Source organism: Mus caroli, chromosome 2 (genome assembly GCF_900094665.2).
Source record: "Mus caroli chromosome 2, CAROLI_EIJ_v1.1, whole genome shotgun sequence".
In the NCBI taxonomy this organism is placed as follows: Eukaryota; Metazoa; Chordata; class Mammalia; order Rodentia; family Muridae; genus Mus; species Mus caroli.
The window spans coordinates 157,312,653-157,323,866 of NC_034571.1; the positions used below are offsets into that span (position 1 = coordinate 157,312,653).

At 49.8% G+C, this 11,214-nt stretch overlaps 1 protein-coding gene across 1 annotated transcript in view; it reads right to left on the reverse strand.

The window, feature by feature from the left end:
* Nucleotides 1-10,632, reverse strand: part of LOC110307539 (zinc finger protein 33B-like) — a 16,532-nt gene extending 5,900 nt beyond the window's left edge. The window contains exons 1-5 of the mRNA XM_021179776.1: nucleotides 10,538-10,632; nucleotides 3,928-4,143; nucleotides 2,104-2,257; nucleotides 998-1,124; nucleotides 481-564 (exon numbers count right to left, since the gene is read on the reverse strand). Coding sequence (XP_021035435.1) covers nucleotides 481-564; nucleotides 998-1,124; nucleotides 2,104-2,118 — 226 coding nt within the window. The 5' untranslated portion in view covers nucleotides 2,119-2,257; nucleotides 3,928-4,143; nucleotides 10,538-10,632. The remainder of the gene's footprint in view (nucleotides 1-480; nucleotides 565-997; nucleotides 1,125-2,103; nucleotides 2,258-3,927; nucleotides 4,144-10,537) is intronic.
* Nucleotides 10,633-11,214: the final 582 nt, after the last annotated feature.

Here is an 11,214-nt window from a genome sequence, read left to right on the forward strand (position 1 = left end):
CCCACAGTTGCACTCTACCAACCAACCCACAGATGCACTCTACCAGCCAACCCACAGTTGCACTCTACCAACCAACCCACAGATGCACTCTACCAACCAACCCACTGATGCACTCTACCAACCAACCCACAGATGCACTCTACCAGCCAACCCACAGATGCACTCTACCAACCAACCAACCCACAGATGCACTCTACCAGCCAACCCACAGATGCACTCTACCAACCAACCAACCCACAGATGCACTCTACCAACCAACCCACAGTTGCACTCTACCAACCAACCAACCCACAGATGCACTCTACCAACCAACCAACCCACAGATGCACTCTACCAACCAACCCACAGTTGCACTCTACCAACCAACCCACAGATGGACTCTACCAACCAACCCACAGATACAGTCAAAGAAACCAAGCCTTGCTCTGGCCACCCCGGCCTTCGAGTCAGCCCCCTTCTTTCTACTTGACCTCAGTTCACCTGAGAGGCTGTGGCTTGATGGTTCCCAAGGACCTTCTCCTTGTTCCAGCTTGCATATCAGCTCAGGTTTGGTTACATTGTGCCCTGTGATGGGAGAATGACAAGGCTTGGCAAAACTGCTCAGGGCTGAGGGAGGGGTTTCACTGAAGCCAGTGGCTAAGCATTTGGGGGGGGGGTCACATGTGTTTATCTCGTCACTGAGACCAGTGGCTAAGTCTAGAGGATCAGGCATCTGGTGGGTGACTGCAAAGGAGCACAGAGTCCAAGGATGCCCGGAGCGGGCATCAGACACCCTGAAGCTGGAGCTTCAGGCAGTTATAAACTGCCTCATGTGGTACTGGAAAACCGACTCAGGCCCTCTGGGAGAGTGGCAAGCTCTCTTCACTGCTGAGCCATCTTCCAGCCCAACCTTAAAACTTTACTCTTGACACTGATTCGGCTTCTAAGATAAAAAACTTTCACAAACTGATGGGAGTCTTATCTGTGAGTCTATGCGCAGTGTGGGGGTGGGGCTTACCCACTGCTCCTAGGTGCCTGTAGGTCTCCAGCATCACCTCCCTGTACAGGTGCCTCTGGGCATCATCCAGCAACTGCCACTCCTTCTGAGTGAAGGCCACAGACACATCTTCGAACAACACTGGTCCCTGCAACAGACCAACGGGGCTCAGTTGGAAAGGCTCAAAAGCAAAGCAACAGGAGACACAGCTAGGGAATGAGTTACTGAGGCATTCCAGAAAATGGCATATGGTTACAATTTGGTATGCTATACTCTGGAGGTGTAATGGAATTGCCGCAGAAACACTAGGCAAACCAAAATTCACAGATAGTTCATAAAGCAAACCCTATCTGTGTCGATCTGCTCTGGCTGCGGAGGACACTTAGGCAGATAAGGTTGGAGCTTGTTTTTAAGGATATTACAGACTTGAGATTTCCTACACATACAAACATGGGCAGCAGTGAACTGTGGGAGATGTATTTTTTTCTTTAGGTCACATGCCACCAAGTTTGTATGTGTGCATGTATGTGCACATGTGTGTGCTCATATGGATATCAAAGGTCAGTGTTGAATGTTTTCCTCAGTACCTCTTCACCTTATATTTTTAAAATCAATTTTGTTAAGGTAGGGTGGGGGTGTGTATGTGTGCATATGTATGTATGTGTGTATATGTGTGTATGTGCATATTGTGTGTATATGTGTGTTGTGTATGTGTATGCTTATATATGTGAGTCTATGTGCATGAATGTTCATTCCTGTGTGAAGGTGTGTATGCATGTATGTATGTATGTATGTATGTATATGCATGTATTGTATGCATATATGGGTGTGTTGTATATGTGTATGTTTATGCGTGTAAGCCTGTGTGCATGTGTGCTCATTCCATTGTGAAGGTGCAGACCATGCATGCTGAGATGTGCGTGTGGTGACCACCTGTGAGGACAGAGGATGTCTGTCCTCACCTCTCCACCTTATTTGAGACAGGGTCTCTTCAGTCTGTGCACCATGGCTAACTGGCTGTGGGTTTCTGGAGGGTCTCCTGTCTCTGCCTCCTGGTAGGGAGCACACTGTTGTTGCTGAGACTTGTGCCACTTGCCTGGTGGTCTCTTGGGGCTGTGTCACCATACCTGGATTTTTAACATGGGTACTGGAGTTCTGAACTCAGGTCCTCATGCATCTCAGCGGGCACCTCACCCTCTGAGCCATCTTTCCAGTCTTTGTCTGTGCACAGCAAGCTCTGGGCAACTGCAGATGTAGCGCGAGTAAAGGCTTAGAGGGTAGCTGAGAACAGAGCTGGTGTTAGAGGAGTCACAGGGAGGGTGGTGAGAGAGGAGGAGACTGGAGGCCTGGGAGAGACCAGAACAGTTCAAGTGTTGGGGAGGGGCAGAGGGAGAAAGGGTAGGCTGGTGGCTTCCATCAGTACATCCCTTGGCAATCTTAAGTGTATGCACACAGTCCTCAAGTAATCCCCCAAACTAGAAGTCAACAACTTTAATTTTAGACATACAAACAAACAAACTCCCAAAGGTAATGGAAATTCCAGTATTTTTCCCAACACACCTCTGGTTTAGCCTATTCACTTCTCATGAAACATCTCCCTTCTTGAGGATCATCTACGGGTTGCAGAGACACACAGGCAACTCAGCTAAGGCAACTAGGTTTATATTTTGAGAGCAACGCTCTAGGAACAAACTATAGATTGACTTAAGGAGCCGATTCTCAGGCTAGAGAGATGCCTCAGTGCTAAAGAGCACTGGCTGCTCTTGTGGATGACAGGGGTTTGAGGCAGGCACCCACATGGCAGCCCACACACCTTTATTTTCCATTCCATGGGGTCCAATGCTCTCTTCAGGCCTCCTTGGGTACCAGGCATGCATGGAGACAAAACACCCATATACATTTAATTTAAAAAGAAAGGAAGGAAGGAAGGAAAAGAGAAAGAGAGAGAGAAAGAAAAGAGGAGAAAGAAAGGAAGGAAGGAAGGAAGGAAGGAAGGAAGGAAAGAAGGAAGGAAGGAAGGAAGGAAGAGAGAAACTGGTTCTCAGCCACAGCAGTGGTTGCCTCCCTGGGGACATCTGGCAACATCTGTGGACTGCACATTTGCTACACTGAGAGGGTGCTGCTGCCATCTAGTGGATCCACCCAGACACACAGCGTTTAGCCCTACAACAAAGCACTGCCCCTCTCCAAGTGACCAGGTTAGGAAGTGGATCCAGTAAGAAGTTAGAGACTTCTCTAACAGCTGGGATGAGGTCACTGTGACAGAGTGTGCCTGGAGTTGAGCAGGAAAGAAGAGGAGGAGAGGAGCTTTGAAGGTAGTGAGTGGGCACGCGGCTTAGGGCCACATACTGTCCTGAGATGAGACTGTACAGCCCAAAGAATGCGCTGGGGAGAGAGGGAATGGGAAGAGATCAAGAGGGAAGGGAGGGAGGGAAGTAGGGAAAGACAGAAAGAGGCGGGAAGGGAAGGTGAGGTAGAGGGAGAGAGGAAGGGAAGGGAAGGAGGAAGGGAGGGAGAGATGGGCATAAGATAAGCTTTGGACTCCAGAGAGAGAGGGGGACAAGCCCACTCTTTTAGAAATCAGATCTATCTCTGAAGTAGAAACTTTTAGTTCTTTGGAAAGTTAGTTATGTCAAATGGTGGTTTGCTGGGGCACACAGGTGAAAGGATCTTTTGCTAAAGCAGACATGTGAAAGACAGTTTTCCTGAAGCAGACACACATGAAACGATGTTTGGATAGAGCAGACATGCGAGAGGACCCTTGATGAAGGAGTGAGTATAAATATGACCCCACGGACAATGGGGGACGAGCACTGAGCATTGGTTTGGTTTGTTCTGTCTCGCTATTCTTCACTAAAGTCACGCATGTGTTGGTACGTGTCTTTAGCGAAGACCTTACATAGTGCTGTTGAGCTCCACTTATGCTAACACCACCATTGAGAGACACTCACCTGAGAACTGCTCATGAGGTTCCTGCGGCAGCTTGCTGCTTCTGCAGCCTTGCCTTGGGCCGGTTAGAAAGCCTAGCGGTTTCTTCAGGATTGACCTACAGCTGCTGGTTGGTGCCTGGTGTCTTCCTGCAGAAAGGACTGCTCTGTAGCTGCTGGTTCATGCCTGGTATCTGCTGGTCTGCAGCGGCTGAGTTGTATTTGATGTTTGCTACGGGACTGAGCTGCTGCCCAAGAAGATCAAGCTTGCCCCCAAAGAACTACAGCTGAACAGGTCCACTTCCCCCCAGATCCTAACAATTTTTCTCTTCCACGACCTCTGCTGGGTGGTGGGCAATTATTGGAGAGACTGAGCTCTTATTAAAAGTAAGTTGCAAAAAAATTATGCCTACATATCTCAGCGGTATCCAAAACTGCAAGGAGGGAATTGTCCACAAAGAACAGGAAGATTGGAGAAGCAGAGGCAGTAGTAACCAGTACAGAAAACTCACAGACCCTGAGGCCCAAGAAGGGACTGGAAGCAGGGCTTTGGGTCTGCAGTGGTGCTCAGAAATGACAAGCCCAAGAATGAGTGGCTCTCCAGGGTTTGTGTCACACAGTTCGCTCTTTTGCTCTTGCGTCTTGAGAGAGAAGCAAGGGAGCCCCAGGCTTGTTGTTGAGGAGCACAGAGCCGGGCTGTGGGCATGTCAGAAATTTCTATTAGTTTCTGGCAGATAGTGAGTGGGTGGCAGGTACCCTAGGCACCTGTTGCCACACCACAGACACAGACTGAGCAGCACCTTAGGTCTCCTTATAGAACCCAGCAAGGCCTTTTAGCTTAGAAAGTGCAGAGGCTGGGGGGTGACCAGAGCCGTGATCAGCAGACAGACTGCCAGACTTCTGGGCAGATCCTCACCCCTGAGGGTTAATATTTAGGGTGGTTCCCTAGAATGGGCAGGAATTGTCCCCTGGAGTCGGAGACCTTCAGAGCCAGTCAGGAGCTGGGCACTGTGCAGAGCGCCCTGATGCGGCACAATTTTCTTCTGGGTGATTCTGGGGGAATAGACCGTTAAGTAAATCCCACTCTCTGTCAGAGGAGGGGTCCCCTGGAGTTTGTCTCCCTGTCTCAATCTATACAGTCTGAAGGCAACATCCTAAGGCATCTCCCATCATCTCACGTGAAAGGCCTCAGGCCAGGCCCCATCCCATGGGAAAGATCAGGAGCAGAGCCTCAGCTCCAGGTAGCAGAGCAAATGCAGACAGCTACCCCGGTAGCTGCAGCACAGAAGACGGAAAAGACCTGTGACATGAGAATAAGAGAGAATCAAGGTCCGAAAAGCAAGCTGGGGAAGGGGCTCACAGGCAGTAAAACCAATGCAATGTGACTGAGAAACTGATGATAAGCCAGGGAAGATAGGAATGGCTGTAATTAAAGCATCAGAGAGATGGCTCAGAGAGCACTGGGTGATCTTCCAGAGGTCCCAAGTTCAATTCCCAGCACCCAATATGGTGGTTCATAACTGTCTATAATGGGATCTAGTGCCCCCTTGTGGCCTGCAGGCATACATGCAGGCAGCATGCTGTATACATGCTGAGAGAGCTGGGGCGCAGAGCCTGCGTATAGTCCGTATATAAAGCCTTGGATTCACTCACCAATACTGGGGACAATAGAGATTGAAGGAAAATAACGTTGGGCCGGGAAGATGGCTCGGTAGGTAAGACACTTGTCTCCAAGCTTGAGGACCAGAACCAGAAGCTGGAAGGAGAGAACGGAGTCCGAGACTTCTGACCTGAATTTGCACACAGTGGCACGTGCACTGCCCCTCCCCCAAAAGCGCAAGAACAGAAAGCCGGATGGACGGCCCTCTTGGTGGCCAGCCATAGACAGAAGCTCAGAATGGGGAGACAGCGTGAAAGGGTGCAGGCAGTGTGGCTAGAGGGGTGGCTTGTGTGGGATTCCCAAGTGTCTGGGACAGAGAGGAAGGTGGGAAGAGCAAGTGCAGGGGGACCTGGAGAGTCCCCAGGAAGGGGGCGGGACTTCTCTCTGTGAAGACAGACAGGAGCCAAGTGGGCAGGCATGATGGCCTGGTTACGTATGACACCAGAGGACAAATGAGAAAGAGGGTGTAGTCACTAAATCACCAGCGCCACCCACTTGTTCTCTCCCAGTGCCTGTGATACTGCAGACTGCCTTTCTCAGTAGTCAGAGGGTTTCCACCCAGACTCCGTGCGTTATTCCCTCAGTCATAGGACTGAGCGGTACACCGGACTTCAGACAACCCAGGTTCAGAGGACAGACGAGCAGTAACCCTGTGCGGTGTGTTTCTCTGCCTCCATCCAAACTCAGCAGAATCCCAAAGAGAACAAAACTCATCGCCAGGTAATGGTGGCAGACAGACAGATCACGAGCGCTGTCGTGCCCCAGGGGTGTGCAGGCAATATGCTTTCGGTCTCACACAAAGCCACCTATGGTGGGTACCAAGCCCAAGAACTCTCGATGCCCCGAAGGACAACTGATGCAGGCTGTGGCCATCTGGGATGAGGCCATACAACCAACCACTGAACGCAGACTGCCTGCTCTTCCTCAGGCGGCCAGCAGAGGGCGCCTCAAACTCCCTCGCCACCTAAGAGGGGCTCGGCTCCCAGTGGCATCCAAGAAGCAAAAACTCAAGATTTTAAAGTCTTAGCATGTGGGCAAGCTAGAACACGAAAAGGTGAAAATTAGCTCTCAGAACTTGTACTTGAGGTTGACGCCATATAACCAAACAGCTAAGGTGCAGCCTTGGGATTATTTCAGCTGAAAAGATGATCTAACTGTCTGTAGCTCTCAGGAAAAGGCTATAATAAGTGTATACTCAATAATGCTGTCAGAATCATATGGGGTACTCCAGGGAGGGATGTTAATGGCTACTGGAACAAGACACATAACCCTAAATTGTACATCATACTGTAGATGGGGCCAGTGAGCTGGCTCCGTGGGAAAGGGAGTTTGTCCCCGAGCCTGACCTCCTGAATTTGATCCCCATGACCCACAGGTGAGAAGAGAACTAACTTCCACACGTTTTCCTCCATCGTCCACAGGAACACTGTGGCATGCACATGCTCCTCCCCACACACATAAATAAATAAAGTCAAAAATAATGGTATCACAACTGATCAACTATTAGAACTTTGTCATTCTGCACCCTAAATAGGAATACAGGGATTGGCAGAAAATGGATGTCAAATTCAGATTATTACTGTTACGGTAGCTAGACGGCATGCTACAAACGATTAGAATGTGTGCTCTATAAGGGAAGGCTAGAGTGGAAAGGGAAGATTGTGTAGATGGTTTGCATAAAGCTGATTCTCACCAGAGCCGTGACCATCCACGTGACGTCACTGAAAGAGAAACAGACAGTGAAATCATGATGCAAGGGAAGTGAGTACATTGCTGAATGACTGACAAGGGACCATGGCTACAGATTGACTGAAAGGGAACATAGTTACCAAAAATGCAAAGAACCCAGCTGGCCATTCTCCTGAGTTGTGTTCATGTCCCTGTGTTCTGGGAAAGCTGCAGAGGCACTGGGAGAGGGAAGGGACAGAACCACCAAGGTCCTCAGAGCCTTGCTAGAAATCCACATGTACATGCTGTCAAATGACCACGTGGGAGACGATGTCACCCAGTTCTTCAGAAGGGCAGGTAGATGAAGGCTCAAGGAGGGGACAATCAACACCTGGAGCTCAGAGAAAGCAGCGTTCCACCAGGGAGCCAGCCCTGGCCTCTTGCTGGCCTTTCACAGTGACCAGGGCCTCTTTGGATTTAACAGCAAGCAAACATGCACAGCACGGAGTGAAGCGGGGAAAGAGCCGGCTAAGCAAATGGTTAGAGCACAGGATGACGTCAGGCCTCAGATCATTGGCGGGTCCTGATGTCTGGGGTTTACTGTTAAGAATTGAGTGTATCGGTATACTCAGAGCTGTTTCCAGCACTCAGGAGACAGAGGCAGGAGGATGTAACATTGGAGCCCGGCCTGAGCTACACAGAAGAACTCTGCTTCAAGCAAGCAAGCAAGCAAACAAACAAACAAACAAACAAACAGTACAAAATAAACAAATGGATAAATAAACATCTTATAAAGGAAGATGAAGGAGAAAGAATATGGATACGTGTTTAACTGCATATACATGTATGAATGTCTGCACACATCCATGTACATATGTATGACTATATACATGCTGGGGCAGGGGGGGTGGACAGACAATAAAGCTGTCTCTCACTATAGTATTCTCAACTTTCGTATGTTTTGAGTATTTCTGTAATAAATGGTGTAAATCAATGTATAGGTTTTGTTTTGCTTTAAGACTAGGTCTCACTGTGTTGCCCTGGCTGGTCTAGAACTCTCTACACAGACCAGGCTGGTTTCAAACTCAGAGCTCCATCTACCTCTTCTTCCCAGGTTGCTGAGATTAAAGGTGTGTGTCCTTGAACCTAGTCTGTGTGAAATAATGAAGATGTTACAGATATCTGTTCATTTACCTTTCTACATGGACTTTAACTCCCCTTAACACCCTAACTCAAATTACGAATTTTTAAAAACCAATTTCCTTCTTGTTCTGTGTATGTGTGTATATGGGGACATGTGTGGGAGTGCTCCAGGAGCCCAGAAGACATCGGGTCCCCTGGAGCTGGAGTTATGGGTGACTGGAGCTGCTTGATGCGGGTGCTCAGAGCCAAACTCAGGTCTTCAGCAAGAGCAGCACGTGCTCTTAACTGCTGATCCATCTCTCAAATCCCAACTCAAAGGATCTATGCTGCTGGCCACGGGGACAGTGCTTTAAGTCAGATCTGTCATTTCAGTATCTCCAAAGGAGTTTTGTTTGGTTTCAAGAGATTTGACTTAACTGAGACATGTGGACAGTGGCCTTGGAGTCAGAGTCTCCCTGATTCTCACGCAGTGTACTTGCGATGCTGGGGACTGACTACACTTGTTCAGCTCTGGGGTCTGGCAGGCATGGCCTCATTTAGTGCTTGTATCCAATGATGTAGGTACCGCTGTTACTCCCCGAGGAAATGGAGGTGAGGAATAGCAGAGCCATTCTTATGGAGGGATGCGTTTCGAAATGTGAGCCATGTAGTTAAGGATTGCTAATTTTGAAGCAGAGCAGCATGCCTCCTGAACTGGGTTTGGGCAGCACAGCCCTGAGGTCCAGCAGTGTGAGAAGCAGGTTATGGGAGGAGCTTCCAGGGGGCGGGGCCACCGCATTCGCCTGCACTTCCTCCTCACATCACCTCCTGGCCATCTTCCAAGGTACTCTATGCCCAAGCGCTGCTTTTGCTCGCCTCCCTTGGCTGGCCTAACTCACTTCCTCCCCTTGGAAGGTGACGCACGCCACTGCTGAAGGGCAAGGGTCTCATGGGGTGATGGTCCAGGAAGAAGGCTCTGCAAGGGCTTCACAAACTGAATGTGGACTCTGCCTGTTTCTCGGGCCTCTGTCCTGCAGCTGTGGTACACTGCAACCTAGACAGGAGGGGAGGGGGGAGGGAGGAGGGAGGGGAGGAGGGAGGGGAGGAGTAGAGGAGGAAAGGCCTCCCCTGGGGAGATTCCTGCTTCTGGTGTGTCCTTTTTTTCCCTCACAGGATCTGTGATCAGAGAAATCTGAATCTGTCTTCAAGGTACCCCGCCCCCTCTCAAGTGAATGTCCAGACCAATGGTGACACCACCCAAAATGAATTTGGAGGCCTCTTTGCAGACTTCAGGAGTTCTGAACCCAGCCGTCTGCTGGGCCTGGGCGCTTTGGTGATTCCGGTACAGGCTGAAAACTTCTGGAAGCCTAACTTAGTTGTCTGTAAACTGCAGTGGGCACAGACAGGTGGGCCAGGCAGAAGGGCGTAGAGGCTTTGATTAAGCCTCAGCCCTCCACCCTCCAAGCAGGTCCTGTGGCCCTTTGGGGAGGAGCCATGTGAACCAGAACGCATAAGAGGGAGGGAGGGAGGGAGGGAAACTAAACTGAACCTATCTTCCGATTTGGGGTTTGCATCCCAACTCACTTCTGCAGACCACGCCCTTCGCCCCGCCCCCTCAGTCTTTCTTTCCGAACTCTTTAACAGCGGCTTTCAGAGCCAAATGGTGCACAGGGCTTAATGAACAGGGCATGAAGGAAGACAGATCCCTTTCAGGTTCTGAGCAAATGCCACCATCCAATCTAAAGTCTATCTCAGGCATTGCCGAGAACAGCCCAGAGGCAGGTTCAGGGAAGAACCCCTACCCTTGTCCAGACAGTGGAGCAGAGTCTTAAGGTCCTTTTCTTGCCCGTGGGGACTCAGTAGTAGTGCTCAAATTTGAACTAAGACTCTGAAAACAGCCTTTTCAGCTATAGGTCCCTTGTTGCTCTTGGCCTACCTGCCCGGGACAGGTATCATCGGACTTTATCCTTATCCTATGATAGAGTGGAAGTCACTTGCCTGGAGCCCTCGCAAGCAGCTCTGACATCAGAATGCCTTCCCTAGCTCACTTTGTCCCGACCACCAAACCCTGTCTCTTCTCCTTGGAGAAGCCCACCACCGCCAGCGCGAAGCACACTCGGAGGCAGGTGTTGACACATAAGCCGCCCCGAGCCTGGCAATGCAACCCTCCAAATGGGCTCTCACCCTTAGGAGCGCCTGTCCTGGGGACCTGGTCTCTGAGCAGCGCGTAGACCCCGAGGATCTGAGGGTTTCCTCTGCGCTCAGCGGGACGCGGGAGTGAACAATGAAGATGAACTGCACATGCGCAGCAGAGATGCTAGGGACCCGTTCCCGCGACCCTCTTGGCCTCCATCACATTCCAGACTCCGTTCCCACGGCGCCCGCGCATCGGGCATTTTTTAATTAATAATTTAGAGTATTTCAAGTTTGATTTGAAAGTTGCCCCTGCTTCTGTGACAGGCTTAAACCCAAATGTTTCTAAGAATGCCAAGTACCATGGATAAAGGTGAAAGGTCCATGTAAGATGCTAAGTGGGAGGAAAAAAAAAAACAAAAGAAGAAGAAGTAATTAAAAAAAATCATCTTAGGAAACTAGGGCCTGGGGAGTGGGGGTCGCGTGGGAGAGGAGCAGGGCATATACTGCTGCATATTCCTCACATGGATGGGACCTGACATTCTAACCGTGTGTCACCAGGCACTTTATAGGAAACAGAAAAGAACTGTCTCATTTAATCCATGGGCAGGGATCAACACTAGCGGCTTCCAAGGACTTGACTCGAAGTCTTGCTCTAGAAAAATGTCAAACCTTATCTAAAAAAAAAAAAAAACCAATAAGATTGGAAAATATATTTTGTAAGTATA